The sequence below is a fragment of the Gymnoscopelus microlampas genome (genome assembly GCF_963454915.1).
Source record: "Gymnoscopelus microlampas genome assembly, chromosome: 2".
In the NCBI taxonomy this organism is placed as follows: Eukaryota; Metazoa; Chordata; class Actinopteri; order Myctophiformes; family Myctophidae; genus Gymnoscopelus; species Gymnoscopelus microlampas.
In genome coordinates, this window is record NC_139939.1 from 40,959,139 (window position 1) to 40,981,978 (window position 22,840).

At 40.7% G+C, this 22,840-nt stretch overlaps 1 protein-coding gene across 2 annotated transcripts in view; it reads left to right on the top strand.

The window, feature by feature from the left end:
* Positions 1–22,840, top strand: part of fam13a (family with sequence similarity 13 member A) — a 91,488-nt gene that overhangs the window by 36,246 nt on the left and 32,402 nt on the right. For both annotated transcript variants that reach the window (XM_084080410.1, XM_084080411.1), the window contains exons 9-12: positions 6,546–6,590; positions 19,137–19,178; positions 19,397–19,603; positions 20,540–20,732. In XM_084080410.1, coding sequence (XP_083936536.1) covers positions 6,546–6,590; positions 19,137–19,178; positions 19,397–19,603; positions 20,540–20,732 — 487 coding nt within the window. The remainder of the gene's footprint in view (positions 1–6,545; positions 6,591–19,136; positions 19,179–19,396; positions 19,604–20,539; positions 20,733–22,840) is intronic.

The window sequence follows — 22,840 nt, forward strand, 5'->3', positions numbered from 1 at the left end:
ACGCCGCGTTGTGAGCTTGTAGATCTGCTGTTTTCACTACTTCTTAAACTTTTAAAATGTTTTATTTATGGAAATAATTGGATTTTTTAATTGTATTTATGATTTTTTTTTTTAAATGTTGGAATTGTTTTTAATTGGTGAAAAGTTGTGATTTTTTAATTTGAACTTTTTTTTAAAATATTTTTATATATATATATTTATTTGTTTAAATGTAGGAAACGGAAAGAAGGAGATATTTACTCACGGCCCATAAAAATTGCTACTACCAAAGATGGGTCCAACCCACTGTTTGGGAAACGGTGGTCTATACTGTACAGTACCTGGCAAATGAAACAGATTTCTTTCATGTGCCAGGCTGATCACTACTGTACAGCTCTTTTAATAGTTTGGGTGTCTGCATGTCTCCATTAAGTGGCAACAGCTTTCCACACCACTGCAGGGTGGCTGTAAATCTCTGGGGCAGTGGGGGGCTAGTGGCCACACCCTAAAAATCGACTCATCAGGTCGTATTGGGTGACTGATCCAGTGACAGTATGACAGGGTACCTCCAGCAATGTGCGTACTCAGTCTGGCTTTGCTGGCATACACTCTGGCTCTCTCCTTGTGCGAGCAATGCAACACAAGCTGACTATTGCATGGCAGCTACAGTGGAGCACATAACTCTGAGGAGTGCCCCATGTTTATGGATGCTAGTAGTCACACATCTAAAGTGCTTGACTTATCAAGGAGGCAAAACACTTTTAAACTTAAAGTGACCTAGGCTAAAGCACCGTTCAGATCAAAGATTCTCGAGCCTTGTTTAAACTTGCAACCACCTGCAACAGAATCCCCCAAACATTCTATAACTGGATAGTCCACATCAAGGTGATAATGCGTGCGTACACGCACATCTCACAGTATTTCCCGACAAGATATCAATGTGTATTCTTCTTGTGGTGTTTCCTAAACACTAAATGAATTGAATGTGTTATGATTTTATTTTATGACTTTGTAAAGGCATTCCTGAGGGATATGGGAACATAATAGTTGCGAGGGTAGTTGACAGTCACATACAAACAAGACATGGCCGCACGTGTGTGCGCGCACACACACACACACACACACACACACACACACACACACACACACACACACACACACACACACAGTGAAAGATCATCGCCTCATTGAAGCATGCGAAAGTAAAATAAGCAAAAATGTTGAGAATTGGAGAAAGCATGCATAACAACCAGATTTTAGGTGAAATGCAAACATTAGGAGTTGGCAATTGCCATACCCGTGGACCCTAAATGACGCCCCTGCTATGCTCTTTTTGGATGGAATGCACTACATTTCAGTGATAATCTTCTATGTGTGATTGAAAACAAAGAGAATGCAAGTCAAAATGTGGATTAACCACATGAAAAATAGAGTCCCTATTCTGGGCATGTCATAATAGGCTAAAATAGGCGGTCTGCAAGCTCACAACGTGGCGCAACGTGTTGTAGATTGGCTATTTTCATCAAAGAGATTTGGTGTAGAAAGAAAAAAGGAGGAGACCACCCCTGGGTGACTGCGGCCAATGTAAATAAATTATAAAATAAATAAATAAGTAACTAAAGTATATAGGGTATAAGTGGTTAACATAACACTAGTATCAGTATTAAAAGTGGCTGTGATGTGGAAACACAGCAAATTGGAGATCATGCTCTATGGCTGAGGTTGTGAGGTTAGATATATGGAAAATAAATCGTATGGCTACTTGTCAGCTTGCTCTTACTTTCCATAGGTATGTGTCAGACATACTGTGTCAGCATACTGTAACACCGAGAGGCCCAAACTGGCACAAACTGGATTTACCAGAGCCCAGCGTAGAATACCAGAAATTCATATTTTTTTCTGTCTTATTTTACTGCAATAAAGTTTTGTGATGCCAAAATAAGTTTACAAAAAGTCAGTTTTGGGAGATTATGGAATGGAGGTGTCAATTAGGGTATAATTTATAACTTGTGCAGAAGTCACACACTGTCGTCCAAGTCATAACAATCTGCTTTGCTTGCCCACATGAGCCTCCTATTTGGCTTTGTGCCAGTGTCTTGTGCAGAAAATAGCAGATTTACAAGCTCACAGCGTGTCCTGCCTGCGATGCATTGTGATTTGTACATCTGCTGTTTTTGACATGTAACATGATGCGCTCAGGCTTTGTGCTCCTGAATTACATGTTTACCGTAATAAACATCTGCCCCCTTCATTCCTCCTGCTTCTGGGTGTCCCTGCTGTCTCTGGGGTCATGGTCAGGTCCCGCTTGGTCTCTCTCCCACCAGTTCAAATCACCCATCTCAGAGTCTGTGTTTGGGTGAGATGCTTTTCTCCATATTGAACCTCTCGCTGAAAATGCAATAGCTTGATGGTGGAATTCTATGGAAAATTCATTCCCTGCTAAACGTTTACCCAATTCACTCTGGCTTATATACAGTATATCAGAGTATTGCTACAATGTGCTTTTATGATTTATAGTGGTGCAAATAAATTTAGGTAAAGCACATTATTGGCATGTACACCATGAACAGATATATTCTTATTATGATGAACGTAGTAATATCCCTCAGCTACAGTATACTGTAACTAATACTATACTGTACTGTACTGTACCTTACAAGCCAGGGCCCACCAGCCCTGCAGAACCAACATAGTGGTGTCTTGTGAACGTATAGGCTTTTGGGGGCGTTGCATAGTCACCACACAGGGGATGCATGCAGGCTTTTGTACGCAGCTGTCACGGTTCACTGAATTATGTGATGTAACCCTGTGGTTTCTCAGAAGCCCATTGTAAGCAGGTGGGAGTGAGGAACGTTGCGGTGTGGTGTGAGCGATGGGCATTGTGGGCCATCTGTGAGGAAGTGTCATCCATCAGAATGATAGCTTGACTAACCAGCCTGGAGTTTACTTAACCATTATAGCTGGCTCAAACCAGTTCTCATGCAACTTGGTAGAAATATACGTATGGCAACGCACTTTTCATTAACCCATTAAGACCGGGAAAGTATCTGTGTAATTTTTAAGATTTCTTTGGCTATTCAAAAATAGCAGATATACAAGCATACATGTAGATCTACTATATTTTGAAAAATTGTGGAAAATGTGTGCAAGTCTTTGAATATATGCTTTTTAACTCAAATCTTTGCTTTTGCGGGTCCGTGGAACAAAATATTTACGAATGTTCGCTTAAACAAATATTCAAAGATTTGCACAAAATGTCACAATTTTTCAAAAATAGCAGATCTACAAGCTCATAGCACTCTGTGCCATGCTATGAGCTTGTATATCTGCTATTTTTGAATAGCCAAAGAAATCACATTGCATTCCCGGTGATGGGTTCATAAAAGCTCAATCTTAAACAAAAGCAGCCTCTGCATTATGGCAGCATGTATGTAGAATATACAACTAAGACACCGTATTAGTTATAATTTAATTGATCTTTTGTTGCCTTGAATCTTTCATCTATCTTGTTTGCTCTTGATCCTCTTAGTAAGACGATAAATCCTAGCAGGTCTAAAGGTAATTGTGATAACATTTTCGTCAACACTTTACTTAAAGGTTGGGTCTATAATGCATTATTATGCGCTTATAAGGCATTATAACACTCGTTATAAATGTTTATAGTCATGCGTGACAACTTATAGCAACGTTTATAACGCATTTTAAGTGCTTGTCATAATCCATTATAAGCTCAGTGGAACAGCACATTATAACTACCATAGTTATAAAGCGTCCTTGTTATAAGTTGTTATGCATAATTATAAACATTTATATCACATGTTATGAAGCATTATAATGCATTATAATGCATATAAATGTGATTATAATGTAGTATAGACCCAACCTTTAAGTAAAGTGTTACCAGGTAGTTATAATGCATTATGACCAGCACTTATAAATTATAGTATTATAAGTTATAATACTTCATAAACCTTGTTATAAGTTGTTATGCATAATTATAAACATTTATAACAAGTGTGATAATGCCTTAGAAGTGCACTATAAATGTGGTTATAACGCATAATATAGACCCGGCCTTAATATAAAGTCTTACCACGTTTTCTATTGACTAGACAAAACAACAACAACACAGACATTAACGAGTACTGAAGGCACTTCTATAGTAATAGTCTCCTCAGAAGGCCTTCTACACCCCTGGTTGGCTCAGCATAAGCCCTGAACCATGATGCTATTGTGCTCCTTTAACACCCATGTATATGATGGAATGTACACTTCAGGCAAGGTATAGTAGAGAATGGCTCAAGCAGGATTATCAGCCAAGTGCTTTAGGTATGGCACAGGCTAACCCTATGCCCCAAGGAATGCTAAGAATGCCCAGCAGCCATGATGATCATCCTTATAAAAGCTGATGTTTTTGGGGGGAGGGGAATTGAGTGTGGGGAGGACATCCCCAGAGACTCTGTCATGGTGGATTTAACAGCCGCTAAGACAGTTTTTAGACCAAACCTAATCAAGGTTGATTTTCTTGCCAGTCCTAGGGGCAGGTACTTATGTCCGCAAGGGGCAACAGCCAACAGCTCAATTCTCGCTGAAGAACAATCAACCCACAGGTATGGAGGGTTCCACAGCCCCCACAAGCCAAACCTTGATGCTGTGTGCCAAGCAGAGACGCTGGGGATTGAACCCCAGACCTCCCAAACTCAGGGTGGACACTCTAACCACAAAGACATTGGTCTAGGTCCTGTATTTGTTATTGATTGATTGATTGATTAATTCATTGAATCATTGATTGATTGATTGATTGATTCATTCTCCATCTTTCATTCACCATGATGCATCATTGATTCATTCATAAACTCATAAACCCGTAGAAAAGAAAATGGCCTTGTTCTACTGTTCTGTCGGTAGTTTTCCGTTTCCTCTGGAGGGGGATCAGGGCTATTCCAAGTCCCCCTGGCACAGCCTGCTCTTTATCCCCTTCAGTAAGGTAGTGGGTAAGCAGGATATCCGCTTTTGCAATTCACGACATCAGTGACGGCACACATTATTTTAATACGCTTGCCAGACTGTATAACACCAGCTAAGAGCATTGGAGTGTGTGTGTGTGTGTGTGTGTGTGTGTGTGTGTGTGTGTGTGTGTGTGTGTGTGTGTGTGTGTGTGTGTGTGTGTGTGTGTGTGTGTGTGTGTGTGTGTGTGTGTGTGTGCGTGTGCACGCGCGCAAAAATATTTGCAGCCAAGTTCCCGCTAGGTATTTACAAATTTGATGTATTAAGTTTCAAATGCAGCTTGTATCATAAGGTGATTTTGTACGTGCGAAAAACCTTGCACTAGAGAACACCCGCACGTATACATAAACGCAAGCACACACAATTCTTCTAGATAGTGTCATGTGAGAAGACTTTGGAAGGTGAGTGAACTTTGGTCCATTTTGATTCCTGACTGACTTGAAACCCAAATCCTTTGTTTTGGATGTGTGACTGCTGACTGGCTGAAATGCCGTGTTTTTTTCCCCTCCTACCCACCTTCCTGACACGTCCAGCCCCCTCTTACCGTAAACCACACTGCAGATCGTCACGTACCACAAAACGCCACCGTGCCAAATATTTACTGAGCAGTCCCCCTCAATAACACCTCATTCTTCTCCTGTGTGCTAGAGAGTGCCCATTGTTTAGTCTTGAGAATTAAAAACACACCTACTGTACAACACATGATTAGTCTTAGTGATTGTTTGTGAGTGTTTATTTATTTCCCAGAGCTAATAGACTGTCAAATCCTCAGTGTTAATTTCCCTTCCGAACAGCGTACGGATGGAATTTGCTCCATTTCTACAGTCTTTACATCATGAAGTAAACATATATCCGTGTCAAGTAAACACAGTCAACACAGGATCATTGAACAGCTCATTAAACACAACAGCAGTTGAACATCCCACCTGGCCACCTCCTATTTATTTGTTAACCCATTCAATCCAGAAACGCATCTACAAATGTCCCCCCCCATTCAAAGATTTGCACAACTTTCACAAATAAAATCAAAAATAGCAGATCTACAAGCTCATATGAGCTTGTAGATCCGCAATTTTATAGCCAAAGTATAAAATAATGGTTATAGCTAAAAATCTAAAATGACTCGGATGCGTTCCCGGATTGAATGGGTTAGTCCAGGAGAACAGTCAAGTCAGAGCACATTGGGGGGGGGGGGGGGGTGGAACATCAATATCCATTTTTTCTTTTTCAAAATCGTTGTGTAAATTCATAATGCGGCGTTGGCTTGTGTCCCAGTGGTAGGCCACTAGCCTACATTCATAGAGCATCAGCGGCGGTGCTCCCCACTTCTCCATAGTTCATAATAATTACCAGAGACAGGCTGAACAAAAGCAGCTGATGTGTAGCACCACGTTGGGTATTGTTGTGCACACAAAAGGCTTTATGGCCGTGTTCAGCCTATACTCTCTCCCAATAACACCAATAGTGATCCAGGAAGGAGAGGTGGGGCATTTATCTGGTTTTTAGTAATCTGTAAATACATTCTATTAATTCTCCTTAATTCTCTTTTGTTTTCCCAGATCCCCAGATGAGAGGGAGAGACCAATATCTCCATTCTACGTGAGGTAAGACCATACCGTTACGTAGCGTATGCAACAGGACAACCGTGAGACAGCATGTTGTTTTGGAGTCCTTGATAATAAAGGGGTGTGTGTGTGTGTGTGTGTGTGTGTGTGTGTGTGTGTGTGTGTGTGTGTGTGTGTGTGTGTGTGTGTGTGTGTGTGTGTGTGTGTGTGTGTGTGTGTGTGTGTGTGAGTAAGAGAGAGGGGGCGTTACATTAGCGTGTAAAACAATAGAAGCTTCAGTTATAGAGGAGGGAGTGAACACACACGCAACAGATTGCATTACTATTTTGTTATTGTGGCAGTGCTGGTTGCACACCACAGCACGTGGTCAGGAGAGGACATGAAAACTTCCTGTTAAAATCTAATATCCTCTGGTTGTACAATACAGAGAGGGACTGGGTTTGTTTCGGTGTCATGTTATCCAGTATTTTATGTTGTATAACTGGATTTTGTTTAACTATTTACTGGGTGACACTTTGCAATGGAGTGGTGCTATTCAGTGTATTAACCAGTATATATAATCCATGGAAAAGCGTTGTAAGGACACAGTGAATATGTTTTGGTACGTAATGGAACTTTCTCTAATACACTACTGTATTGTGAATACAATGTAAACTAGAAAAAGTGCTCCTCGGAGCACAGGTCACCGCCAGATCAGGTAGTTTATTGTGGGCCAGCAATGTTCGGAATTCGTCAATCAGGATGGAATATGAAAAATTGGACAGATCCGTCTTGATCACATGACTATAGAGATAATGGGCCTGATTCACTAAGCTGTTTACGCCCATATTTTGAACGTAAAGGAATTTACGCAACTTCCCACGTTAGTAGTCTGATTCATTCATCTTTTTCTGTCTGTGAATTTTGCGGGAGGTCCGCTATTTCTCAAGTCTGCTCTGAGGCTGATTTACATGGGATCAAAGCTTGCGTATGCTTTATTCTTCATGCAAAATTAATTACAATAGTGCCAAACCTCAAACTAAATATTTATGTGCCCAACATTTGTCAACACATATAAAAAAGAAAGAAAAGAGATGTCAACGATCTATTGCTTCTATCTATGCATATAGACATGACATGATGCAAATTCAACCGTTTTTTTTCCCTTTTCTTTGACGCATTTAGAGCTGAATTATTAGTTCCCTCGGCGTGTTTACCGTTTCTGCAACTGTGGCCACAGTTTTGCTATTAGGCTTTAAGTTTCATGCCAACTCCATCACGCTATTAATTTATAATATTGACCACATCAGTGATCACATGAACGCAGTCTTACCTTGATGAGGATACAGTATGGGTGAAATCTTGCCGTGTCCATTAGCCTACTCCATTTCCAATACAGTGGAGGGTTTGTCCAAAGGACACATTCCCCTCAGTAATCAACAAAGCTCTGATAAAAATGATCGGATATCTGCAGATTCCAGAATCATCTTTTTACCTCTGCAAAGGTGAGTGGGCAATTGTTCAGTAGAAAGGGCTTAAGGCTATCAAATTTCAACTTTTTTGCATCATTTTGTCACCTGTGTGACTTGACTCAAAGGTGTTCAGCGCGTGCATCATATTCTTGCACTAAAATGACAAGAATTGTATGACCTCACTGTTTTTTTCATGATTTTGATGATGTCTTTATTTTGATCAGAACATTGTAGATTGGAAATGGGGAGAGAGTCGGGGAATGACACACAGCAAAGGTTCGCCCCGGGAATCGAACCGAGGACTCGCTGTCAGGCTAGAGCCTTTATTATGTGGTATGCGCCTTAACCACTCGGCCATCGGCGGCCCACGCAGGAGCTCTTTTGACACAATACAGAATAAAGCCCCTGCATTTCCTAAACCCAACGTGTGTTTACACATGCTGCTAATAAACGTAACCTGATTCACACCTCTTTGACACCTGAGACCCATGACTCATCCTGCAGCCACCTCTGAACCGTATCCACCATCATTTCCTGTGAAATTACATTACTTAAACTCAAGGTTTGGTAATGGATTTGGGTCAGTAAAATTGGCAGTGTACATTTAACTTTCTGTGTTTTAAATAGTAAATCTTTACAGTAGCTATTGCATATTCTCTCTCTTTCTCTCTCTCTCGTGCACACACACACACACACACACACACACACACACACACACACACACACACACACACACACACACACACACACACACACACACACACACACACACAGACACGCACACAGTCACCTTTACCTTTGTCTCACCTTAAGAGAATGCTGTTAGTTTTTACACTAACTTTAGAGAAGCACAGAATAATGTTTTAGATTTCCCCCTTTCCATGTTGAGAAATAGTATTTATATGGTCAGGGTTAATGTCTTACTGTGAATTAGTGCTGGATCACCTGAGGACAGGACACACAGTATTTAGTTTCCTGTGTGAGTGCTTTGCATTGTTTTGTTTTTTCTCCCTCTCCGTTGATGCTGTGGAGAGATTTCTCAATGCAATCTTGACTTCTTGTTTCATAAAACAGACAAATAAAGGCACACTCTGGCAAAGGCACACAAACAAGCATGATCACACTTGCACGTATACAGTTCAAACACAAGCACACATGCTTGAGCACGCACTCTTGTACTCGTGCACATACATCCGGACACACAAGCAATCATACATGAGTGTATTCCAGTCTGGCGAATGATATCATTGGGATCACTTTCAGAGAGATATCATTTGAATGATAGAACCACTGACAGCCAATCAAAAATCTATCCGAATTTACAGGGCATCATGTACACATTATGTTCAACTCAACACAGCACTCAAATTCAACATGGCTCATCATTTTGTTTGGTCCTTACTGATGTCCTCTTTGACGATCGGCAGGATACTATCAAATGGATGTTGACTCATATGAAAGTATGAATACGATTCGTCTACTGTATATAAGACAACAACACTTGTAACGGTGTTGGATTATGCAAGTATGCAATTATTACTGTAACTCTATGCTACATGAACCCCATGCCCTTCTGCTTTTCTTGTTCTTTCTCTGCACAATGTACATCAGTAACAGTAACACAGCTAGAGCATGTAACGTGTGCTTGGTACCATAGTTTACAGAATGTTATCGCCCATCACTGTGGATGTTCACAGTTATCATACTATAATTCTAGTAACCTCTGTAGTGGTGGTGAGTACGTGAGTGAAGATACCCGGTTCTCCTCACTGGCTGGACCAATTGCTCTGATTTTGCACACAGCCATTGACCATTACCATCTGAACGCAACTGTGAAGCCCGTTTTTCAATTTCATCAAATCTTAGCTTCTTATTAGCGTTTTTGTGTCAAACACTGTCGCCATGGTTACGGGGCTGCCCAGCTATGGGACGAACTGCCTCCCGGGTTGCCAGATCATGTGCGCATATCCCCCCACGGATGCGCTGCGCCGACCGGGTATGGTCTAGTCATTATAATTATCATTCTTAGTGTGGATGGCCCGTAACTGCCAAATGGAATTCAAAAGGTCAAGTGATTCTGCTGACAACGACTCGCTCAGCAAAGATCAGAGTCTATAATGGACTTCTATAAAAACAATACGGCTGTGACATAATTAGGTGAGGTTATAATGTGAGGTAAATGATCAGTGGTATGATTTTGGTTTTGGCATTTAGATTGTGAGCTTGTGGATCTGCTATTTTTGCTGTTTTAAAAAAATGTTTGAAATGATAAGTTCTGAGTTCTAGGTTCCCAGAACTCAGGGTATTTCCACCTCCTGAGCAGGGTCCAAATTAGGTTCTCAGGGCCTTATCTGAAACCGAGGCATAGCTTATGGAGACAAATCCAGAACCTGTGAAATATGTTACATAGCCTAATTCAGACATGCCGATTCACTGTTTGGTAACCTTGCATAGGTAACTCGTATATCCTGTCACCATGGCTACAGTTTCATAAGCCAGGTCCCCAGTGATGGCCACTTTCTATTATTGTATGTGTGTGTAGAGGTGGGGGGGTATGACTCATAATGACCACAGAATTACCAACCCCCACCATCTCTCTGTCTCTCTCGCTCTCTCTCTCCCTCTCTCACTCACTCATTCTCACTCTCACACACGCACACGCACACGCACACGCACTACAGTATTTTAATTTAGTAATGGACAGCCCAAGGTGTTCTATTATTGTAAGCCCTCCCGTAGTGTGATTTCACAATGTTCTTGATTATTCAGTTGATTATTTTGTCAGCAATAATCAACGGCAGGGTCAAGCAATAAAGAATTTGAGGCAAATGATTAATGTCCAGTTAACATTGTGATAATGCTCCATGTCTCCCGTACAATAATAATAATAATAATATTGATTGATTGATTGATTGATTTTATTTGGTGACATAAAAGCACAAGAGCACTTTCGCATCACAGAGGATGAAAACACAATAAAGCCAGAGGGCTTATTTCCATTGTGGTCCTCCAACGAGAAACACTCAACATGACGAATGACATCACAACAACAATACATAACAATACATAATAAACAAATCACATGCTGAAAAAATAATGGAATCACATAATGTAAAATAAATGTATAATGTATTCATACATTTAGTCTATCTGATGGATAATGTTTTTTTTTAAATATGGGTATTACTACAAATGGTTTCTGAAATGATGCTATTATTTTCAGCAGTGCCCTGCTTCACACAGCTTTTTAATCACTTTCATTAAGACATTCAGACTTTCCCAACGGAATTTGAACCACAGACTTTCCGGTAATGAGCCTACTCCAGTAACCCCAAAATAAGATTACCAGCAAAGTCGTTGTTTCTGCTGTAGTGCTCCTGTGATCTCTTTTAGCCATTAGCTCACTTTCATCAGTTCCTTCCTGACTCACAGTCACAAGCCAGTCTCATAACAAAGAGCTTACACACTGTTACATCTCCAGGTTGTACATCTCCAAGTAACTCAGTGATATCATAAGCCAGTAGTATCACTGCTGTCAGTGGCATTAAATCATGAAATAATGTTACATAATCATTTCACTTCTTCCATTGGGTTTCTTAAGCGTCCAAATTCCTTCTGCAGTGCCCAACCAAAAACACACCAGATTGAATTTGAAAATCCCTTTTATTTCAGTTGCTCACACATTTCCTTATTGTGTTTCCTACACTGAGATGTTGAAGTTATGCTCTTCAATTGATTCACACGCCACAATTTCAACAATCTAAAAACAAAAAATGTTTACAATGCTGAATCCCTGCTCCATGAGCGCATTGCAAAGAATCACAGATACAGTACAAGACGATCTCTGCAGGTCATTGTTGAGCTGGACCCAAGGTTGACGTGTCTAGACTGGTTGATGCGTTGGCAAAGACTCGACTTACAACCTTCTTCCCCTGGTGCATAGTATTTGTGGGCAGGCTGCGGTTACATACTGTAAGTGAATAAATGCAATAGACTGCCTATAGCCTGGAGGAAGGTTGTTCTCTAGAATGTCCTGTCAATTGGCATTACGCCATCCAAGAGGTGTTAATGATTCTTACCCCTTGACATTTCTTGAGGGTTATGGTTATAATGGCTTATTGGAAGTCACTAAGTTAACCCACTTTTCTGTTGTTTTAACCTGTATCGTTATGGTGCCATATGTATTTTTGGAAGTATGGAGTTAATGTTTCGCAGAGGTGTCCCTTTGGACATGATTTCTTTTTTTTTAGGTTGAGCCAACAGCTCGGAACAACAAAAGGTCACCGGGCATTTACTTTTTTTTTTTATAACACTTTTTTATTGGGGATAATTCAGTAGTGTTACAGTAATCATTGCATACACAATCATTGCGTATAGTCACCCCCATTGTTTTTCTTTTTTTTTTAACACATAACAAGACAAGCCAAAAGACAACATGCAATCCCCCCCAAACAAAAAACAACAAATAAGCAACAAAAAAAACAAAACAACGACGTAACTGAGATTAAGTACTAAAAAAAAAAAAAAGTACAAGCAAGGTCATGGGTCACATCATGGGTCACAGCCATTGTCATTGTGTCACATACACCCAACGGAGATACACCGAAATCCACTGACCGCTATACTTGCTGCCTACGGAGCTTTCTACTCTCGAGAGGTCTGATTATTAAAGTATTCAATGAAAGGTCTCCATGATTCATAGAAGCCTTCAGTGGTTCCTCTAAGAGAGAATTTAATTTTTTCTAGGCTTAAAAAGTACATCACATCGTTTAGCCAAATTGAGTGAGAGGGTGGCTTTGGAGATTTCCAAGCTAGTAGTATTCTTCTTCTTGCCAAGAGAGTTGCAAAGGCAATAATATCTAACTTTCGATTCGAAAATTGTAAGGAATTTGCTGGTGTGCCAAATATAGCTAGCAGTGGACAGGGTTGCAGTGCAGTTTCTAAGACCTCCGAAAGGGTGTCAAACACAAGTGACCAGAACAGTTGTAAGTGTGGGCAGGACCAGTACATGTGTGTAAGGTGTGCTTGTGTCTGAGCACAGCGGTCACATTTTGAGTCAGCATCAGGGTACATTTCAGCCACCCTGGCTTTACTAAGATGAGATCTATGTACTACTTTCAGTTGGATTAGGCTGAGCCGTGCACAGGAGGTAGTTGCGTTCACTCTATACAACGCATCAGCCCACCACTTATTTGTCAGCTCCATCCTCAATTCTCTCTCCCATTTGTTTTTTAATCGTTGTGTATTAACTTCAGTTAACGATGAAATAAATGTATAGCTCTCTGAGATGAATCCACTCTCCGTTGGTGAGATCAGGAGCAGTTTTTCCCACTTCTGATTATTAGGAAGGTGTGGGAATGAACCAAATGTGTCTTTTACAAATTGACGGATCTGCAAAAATCTAAAGAAGTTATCACGGGACAGATTGAATTCAGAACATAGAGACGGAAAGCTATGAAATATATTATCCATGTACAGATCCTTAAAGCACCTAAGTCCAGCATCATACCACCTATTAAATGACGAGTCTATGGTAGAAGGAGTAAATAAGTGGTTCATTTTAATGGGAGCCTGTATAGATGGTAAGGTAAATTTAAAGTGACGTCGAAATTGTATCCAAATTTTTAGGGTTGACAAAACTATAGGGTTAAGTGAGTAACGGGAGGGAGATAAAGGAAGAGATGAGTAAACTAGGGCTGGTAGTGAGGCTACCTGACACGATTGAAGTTCCAGGGAGCACCAGTCTATGTCCGGTGCATGTAGCCAGTAATTTATTTTATGAGTATTAGCTCCCCAGTAGTAGTTTAAAAAGTTAGGAAGGGCTAAACCTCCGTCAATCTTCCTTCTTTGTAAGATTTTTTTACTAATTCTAGGGGTTTTATTGTTCCAGATGAAGCTAGTTATGAGTTGGTCTATAGTTTTAAAGAAGGATTTGGGCAGAAATATTGGAAGACACTGGACTAGGTACAGAAACTTAGGAAAGGTAGTCATCTTTACGCATTGCACTCTTCCCGCCAGTGATAGAGGCAGGTTGTTCCAACGTTGAAAGTCAGATTTTATATTTGCTATCAATGGTACAAAATTGGCTTCATGAAGAAGTGATAATTTTGGTGTGATGTTAATTCCTAGGTAATTGAAACCAGCGTGTGATAGTTGGAAGGTGGTATCTTTTTGTTGAATTTGTTGATCCGAGGTGTTAATGGGGAAGCATATACTCTTCTTCAGATTTAATTTGTAGCCGGAAAACGAGCCAAATTCCTTTAGTATAGCTTCAGCGGCCGGGATTGATTGTATTGGGTTTTTAATGTAAAGTAAAAGATCATCTGCGTACAAGGAGGTCTTGTATTCTTTCCCGTATCGAGTAATACCTTGGATCATTTGAGAATCTTTTAGCGCAATGGCTAGTGGTTGGATTGCAACAGCGAAGAGTAACCCTGATAGCGGGCAACCTTGGCGTGTGCCTCTAGCTAGGCGGAAGAAGGAAGAGTGCGATGCGTTTGTGTTTACACTTGCGAGTGGATTTGAATATAACAGCTGGATCCGTGACACAAATGTTTCACCAAAGCCAAATCTACGTAAAACAGAGAAAAGGTAAGGCCATTCTACACGATCGAACGCTTTCTCTGCGTCCAGTGATATAACGACCTCTGGAGGGAGAAGCGCGTTCGATGTGTAGATGATGTTCAACAGCTTTCTAATGTTAAAGAACAGGTGGCGGCCTTTAATAAAGCCTGTTTGGTCTGGTGTGACTATCTGGGCGATGACAGACTCTAAGCGTTGGGCTAAAACCTTCGCCAATATTTTTTGTTCCTGGTTTAGAAGTGAGATAGGGCGATATGAGCCACATTCAGTGGGTTCTTTGTCTTTTTTTAGCAAAAGAGTTATAGTAGCTTGTGTGAGTGTTAGCGGTAGAGACTTATTTTTGAGTGATTCATTAAAAACGTTTAGCAGAATGGGGGCCAACTTGTCAATGAATGTTTTGTAAAAGTCAGTTGTAAAGCCGTCTGGGCCTGGAGCCTTGCCATTAGACAATGATTTAATTGCTGTAACAATCTCTTTAAGCTCTATAGGTTTCTCCAGATTGTTTTTACCCTCCACGTTAATAGTTGGAAAATTAAGATCGTCTAAAAAAGACTTCATATTTGTTTCATTAACTTCTTGTGCTGTATATAGGGTCGAGTAATAGGATTTGAACACATCATTTATTTTTTGGGGGTCCGAAATAGTTTGATTAGACTCATCGTTAATTTGGTGGATTAATCGTGAGGCTGCTTGTCGTTTAAGCTGATGTGCAAGTAGCCTGCTGGCTTTGTCTCCATATTCATATGTTAAGCCGTGAGATTGTAATAGCATTCTCTCTGCATTCGTGGTAGAGAGAATGTTAAACTCTGATTGAAGACTAATCCTTTTATTAAAAAGTTGTTGAGATGGGTCTATAGCACATTGTCTGTCAATTGTTGATATTGCTTCTGTGAGTTCTTTAAAACGTTTATTTTTTCTTTTCTTTTCATGGGATGAATAAGAAATTATTTCACCGCGTAAAACCACCTTTAACGTCTCCCACAGAAGTGATTCAGAGACCGAATCAGATTTATTTTCAGCCAGAAAGTTGTCAATAGAACTAGATATTTTTTTACAGAAATCCTCATTTCTAAGCAGCAAAGCATCCAGGCGCCAGGGAGGGCGTGTTTTAATGTTTAGAGGAAATGAGATGTCTAGCTGAAGTGGTGCATGATCGGAGATTGTTATCGCCAGATAGTCTACTGATGTCACATAATTAAGAAAATATTTGTCTATAAAAAAGTAGTCAATACGGGAGAAAGCTTGATGGACATTTGAAAAAAATGAAAAGCTTTTAGTCTGAGGGTTTAGTGACCTCCAGGGGTCAACACATCCACTGTCTTCCATAAATGTTGATAGGGATTTGGACATTTTTAAAACAGAAAGGCTTTTAGGGTTTGAACGGTCCAGCAAGGGGTTGATCGTTAGGTTCAGATCTCCTCCAAAGATGAGTTTGTGAGTGTTTAAATCTGGAAGGCTAGATAAAAGTCTATTCATAAAGTCTAAGTCATCCCAGTTAGGGGCGTAGACATTAACTAGCAGGACTGGAGTATGGAACAGTATTCCTGACACAATTATGTATCTTCCATTTACATCTGCTTTTATTTCTGAAACTGTGAATTGGATTTGATTATTTATTAAAATCGCCACTCCTCTGGCTCTTGAATCGAATTTTGAATGGAAGATTTGGTTACTCCATTTGTTTTTAAGTCTTTTATGATCTTCATTTTTTAAATGGGTTTCTTGTAGGAATATAATATCTGCTTTTAAGGTTTTGATATGATTAAGCACTCTACATCGTTTTACTGGACTGTTCAAACCCCTTACATTCCAGCTAAGCATCCTCACAGAACAGTCAGGACTGTTCATCTGGTTGTTTTTCTTATGAGCCATAGATTATGTTGAAAAAGGGATATAAGAACAAGAAAGTAAGCAGCCATGATATTGTACCTGACACTGTATAAGATTCAATGAATATGATTATTGAGAAAACTGGACCCATGATGTGACCCACGCACAAAGAAACAAAACAAAAACCCCTAATGACAAAAAAGACAAAAACGAACTGAAATACTAAGTTCCCTTGAAAAACAAAAATGGGGAACTGCAGCTTGCAATTGTTATACCACCGGTGCATTATCCTAACTCTGACTAGGACGGTGGATCTCTCATTAAATGAGTTATAATAACTGTTTTCAAGCTCGGATACACTCATTTCACATAAAAGTGAGTAGAAATAAATGCAACTATTTGTGGGCACGCTGAGGCACAGGCAAATAGGGGGGGGGGGGGGGGTGAGTGAAATCAATACATTTAAATTATAGTATTTAAGAAAAAAACGATCAACCGCTCACAGAGACTCTAAGTCAAATTTACATTGCTTAACTTTAACCCGTGTAATGAGAAAAGTAAGTAATGTCTATATCGAATGGATGGGTAAAGTTTACCTTATAATGCCAAACTACTGTCTGTATGCATCTTTGCTTTCGTTTCGCAGTGCACCAACAAATAGAAATAAAGTAAAAATAATCATCTGAAATTTGCTATCTTTCTTGTCTAATAGGCAGGTGCGCTATACACTCATTACCCAACTCTTGAATTATAATACACATAGCATCGGGTACTATGGGTTTGGCAAGGGAGTTTCAGAACTCTTGAAATAATATAGATAATGACTCGGTCAACATTTCGACTATAATGCACATTAGATTTAGCATTGGTTTCCTTTAATGCAAAAGAAAAAAAGATGTCCATGTCAGATGGATGGGTACAGTTTGCCTTATAATGCCAAGCTGCTGTCTGTGTGCATTTTTGCTTCCATTTCGCAGTGTAATAAGAAATAAGAGTAAAGTAAAAATAATAATCTATAGTTTGCTGTCTTTCTTATCTAATAGGCAGCTGTCTTGTACACTCTTACCCAACTCTTAAATTGTAATACACATAGCATCGGATTCAATGAGTTTGGCACCTGAAATATTATAGAAAATGTCTCAGTCAGCATTTTGATCATAATACAATTTAGATTTAACATTTATTCCCTTTAATGCAAAAAAAAAGAAAAAGAAAAGGGAGAAGAAGTCACCGGGCATTTACATCACCTGTTTAAGATTTAGATACACATCATGTATCAGTGAGTGTCATCCAAACCATCACTTGATTATAATAATAATAATACAACTTTATTTGTATAGCACTTTTTTAAACAATGTTACAAAGTGCTTGAACAATCATGACAGCAACAACAACAACAACAATGCAATAATGCTATAACAGTATTATATTAAGTTTACAATAGAACAACAGAGCAATAATGAACAAGATTTATCTCATTATGAGATAACACATAATGATTGCGTATAACTTTGGTGTTGCACACATATTCGTAGCAACACTACAAAAGTCACCTTAATACTGTGCCATCATTGCATCAGTATCTCTCCCTCATATCTTTACGCTGGCCATGGCCTCCTGCAAGCTGTGCTGTTAGTGTCAACAGTCAACACCACTGTTTATGGAAGCATTTTAAGATCATCACCGTTGATGTTGCTACAGTCACTTGAACAAGCTGGTACACTACAGTGTTTCATGTACCAGGACGTACAGTATTGAGGTAGAGGGTATGAGTATGACCGTTAACCAGAGTGTTGCAGGGTAATATCAGGAGACTGTGAGCTGGCCACTGTCACGTGGCAGGTGTTTCATCTACAGTGCCCACAATGCTGTTGAAGTGCCCTTGAGCAAGGCACGGAATCCCCATAACTGCTGCACAACGAGAGCCCCCCAATTTTATTACCGGACCGATGAAGTGTAGAAAGCTGTGTGTATACAGACTCATTTTAGTGACCATTACAGATGTAGCAGCAAAAACTAACTTGGTTGTTTCTGTTCGATGTAAATTGCAGAGTTCCACCTTAGTGAGTTGGCTGTGGCACAGGGCATGTCACCATCACACACACACACACACACACACGCACACACGCACACGCGCACACACACCACACAGCCTTTTTGCCTCCTTTTTGGGAATCCCAAAACAAACAGTCTGTGGGTATGTCCAGGGCTGCCACACACAGAGTGCTCTTTTAATATGCGCATGTCTGTCTGTGTTTCTGAGAGAGAAAGGGAGAGACTTATGGTAGCCATGGAAGCCAGCAGCGCAGTGCTCTCAGAGGACCTGTGTGTGGTGTTAATATTGCTGAAGTATGCATGCACACACACACACACACACACACACACACACACACACACACACACACACACACACACACACACACACACACACCATTGTGATCACCTCAGGTCAGCTACAGTCTGGGGTTTTAAGTGTTGCTTGTGACCACCTGTTTTTGTGGTATTAACATGACTTACCTCTCTCTCCCTCTCTCTCCCTCTCTCTCTCACTCTTAACCTCTATTTCATGCTGGCTCTTTCTTGCCCTTTGTTCTCTTTAAACCTCTTCTCTGTCATCTCTCTCATCCTCTCTCTGTTCTTCCTCCGTCTCTGCCTCCCTCATCTCATTCACCTCTCATTCACTGTCTCTCCTTCCTCTCTGTCACTCTGTCTCTTTGTCCAGTAATCATCTCCCGCCTGTCTTCTGCAGACCAGATGTGACACAGTAAGTGGATTGCCCTCAAAATTGCCATTGTAACCCAGTACACAGTTAAATGATATAATATTTCGTTGCTAATGTTCTGTTCCGTGCAATTTATTACATTACAGTACATCTTGAGTGACAATCCATAATACACACAAGGCCCTGCTGTGCGTTCTACAGTTAATACAGCATAACCTATTGTATTTCTCACCTCTGTGCTTGTTCCCCTGTCCTTTAAGCGTCCTGGGCAGGACAATACGATCCACCGTGGAGCAGCACCTGTTCGAGGTGGACATTTCGGGAGGTCAGGGTTCAGAGTGCCGCACGGTGTCCCCGCGCGCTGCGCCTCCAGGAGCGACACCAACACCGACACCCACAGCGCGCCAGAGACGTCGACAGCAGAGAGAGCAGCAGGAGGAAGGATCGAGGCTCCGAGGCAGGAGCAGGTATGGCGAGGTTGTGCCAGGTTCTGTTCAGTGGTACATACAGTAGATACCAGAACACCATTCAGCTGCTAGTCTTATGCTGTCATCATCACGCTTAATTAGTAATAGTGGTGTGAAAAATAATCTAGAAAAAAAAAGACTAGCCATGTTGTGCAGTAAAATTGAAAAGTGTGATGCATCACGATGCATCGCCGAATCGAATCGAATTATTACAAGGTTAATCGTAATCGAATCGAATCGTTACCTGGTGAATCATAATCGAATTGAATCGTGAGGGCAGTGCCAATGCACACCGCTAATTATTAAGGCATCAACATTAGAGTTAGAGTTTTAATGGGTATATATTGTACTATAAAAGAAACAATCAAAGAAATAAGAAATAGATATAGAATATAAAGATTAACAAAGGATATGAAACATACAGTATTGAGTTATATATACACGCTAGTAACAAGAACCAGGGAGAAAGAGTGGATTGATCATCCTCCAATTATGGCAGGTTTCTGTCTGGGTTTTGGTATGTCTCCCTACAGGTCCAGTCCACTGAGGCATAATAGAACCACAACAACTGGCGTCATACTTAGCATCACCAAGCTAATCCTTGTTGATAGAGTACTAGTGGAGCCTGCAAGGACAGTGACAGCATGGATTACAGGAGCTACATTAGTTCACTCCAGAAAGCCAAACATCAATACAAGCAGGGTATTCACCGTAAATAGATTAGTGTCAAAGCTAAACAGTGAGAAGGTAGAGTATAAGTAAATGAGATATCTGGATGACCTTGCCATAAGGATACCCCTTGGGCGTTTCATCTGATGCCATGTCAACAGAGGGAAAACGTGTAAGAGAGAGGAAATCAAGAGAGAGAGAGAGAGAGAGAGAGAGAGTCGAATCTGATCTCCTTGTTTCCTTTCTTCTTCCCCACTCTGAGAGCAGAGCCGTGTCCCTAAGGGTGGACGTCAACAAGGAGAACATTCCGGCGAGTGGCAGAGCTAGCCTGAGTGCCATCGGCGGGGAGGACGGGACGACCGCGGCCTCGCAGGGAGCCCAGGACCCCGACCGCAGACCCAGGAGGTCCATGCAAAGCCCTAGGCTGGCACAGCTCGCCAACAACCAGAGGGACCAAACAGTGAGTCTCTCGCAATGCATCTCGTCTTCAGCTTCATCTGTGTGTTGATGTGTCTTCTTCTGTGTCCTGGAGTCTTTGCCCTACAATGCTGTCGAGCAGTGACTGCGTGATTAGTGTTGAATCCTTGACTCTGGTTGGTCAATCAAGGCATTCTGCAGTCTGTTTATCTCTGAACAACAGACCGCTGTTCTGCCTCTGTTATGTTGCTATGGAAGCAGAAGTGCCTTAGCCTGGAAACCAGACAAATCTGTCAGTGCAAAAAAAAATCGCCCTCAGCAGATTTAGTCTGGCCCCACTAGGTTGTGATTGGATTTCGCTGCCCCCGAAGTTGTGGGGCACCAATCAGGAACCTGTATGCAAATACGGGGCAGGTTTATCACCAGAGGCATTTTTTTTAAATCCGCCCGTTGGAAATGCAGGTTCCACACAGAGGTTCCAGACTAATATCTACACAGTAATATTAGTCTGGCCATGCCAGGCTATAAGTGCCTAGCTCACTGTACATGATCCCTTACTTACCATGGCCACAGAGAATACTTGATTGTGATTTGTCGGAGACTGGTCTTTATTTTTAGTTAACCTTTGACCCAGCGGCCTCACCACCTTTCCAAGTGAATATAAATAATCAAAATTGTACTCCATTAACAGTTATTTAACATTTTCTGCAAGCTATTGAAGCTAACAACTTTCATTTAAATATAACTCAAGTTTTTGGGGGAACATAAAAGTGTGTGTGTGTGTGTGTGTGTGTGTGTGTGTGTGTGTGTGTGTGTGTGTGTGTGTGTGTGTGTGTGTGTGTGTGTGTGTGTGTGTGTGTGTGTGTGTGTGTGTGTGTGTGTGTGTGCGTGCGTGCGTGCGTGCGTGCGTGCGTGCGTGCGTGCGTGCGTGCGTGCGTGCGTGCGTGCGTGCGTGTGAAAGACGTGACTATTGTCAGCTGACTAACTCAGCTGGTACTTGTTTCTAGGTCATTACTGACAGTCCCTGGTTTGCCTCCCTGTAAAGCTATCACGATTACAAAATTTAAAGCAGCACTATGTATCTTTCCTCTTCTACCCGGTTTCCAGCCCAAGTGCAGATCTTGTTTTACAATTGAGCCAATAGAGCCTTCCGGCTTGCTCAGGGGATCCTGTCTGGTCCTGTGTCTAGGTGAGACTTTACCTTTGACACGATCCAACTGTCTCAATTGAAGAGCAGGGAGACTAAAATACAACCACCCTAACTGTAGATGTTATATTGTATTAAACTACTCTGCCATACAGATTGGTCAAAATTACATTTTATTCATTCAAAAAAGTTACATATTGCTGCTTTAAGTTGATGATTAATTATCAAACAAATAATTGCGATTAATGATTCAATTGTGTTTTTGGCATTGAACATTGGAACATATGAATACAAATTTAATTTATTTTTGCCTTTTAGGCTACATAATGAAAGATTGCACGGGGCAGATATGACAAATAACTTATACAAAAAGTTGTATACTTAATTTTTTTTAAATAGCGGAAATAGCTGATCTACAAGCTTACAACGCCTCACAAAGTGACACGTTGTAAGCTTGTAGATCTGCTATTTCTGCAATTTTTTTGAAAAATGTTTGAAAATGAATTTTCTACATGGAAATTATTATGATGATTAATGCAAAAATAATTATGATTATCTCCAATAGTTGCGATTAGGTGATTATGTAATAATTGTGACAGGCCTACTATACCTCCCTGCCCCAGTCTGTGTCGAAGTGACCCTGAGCAAGCCACTTAACCCTAACTACTCCCTCCGTGCTGTATTATTAACGCCCACTCGTAATAGTTGGGTTCTGCAGAGGACAAATATCCCCGCTCCCCGGTGCAAAGTGGAGGGGGGTTTGCCTCCGCAGTGATTATCCCTTGCTGTACTTATCATCATGTACCATTCTCCACACCAGTGGTGTAAAGCAACTAAGTACATTTACTCATGTACTGTACTTAAGTACAATTTTGAGATATTTTTACTTTATTGGAGTATTTCCAATTTTCAATACTTTTACTTCTACTCCGTTACATCTCAGAGGCAAATGTAGTACTTTTACTCCGCTACAATTATTGGACAGCTTTAGTTACTAGTTACTT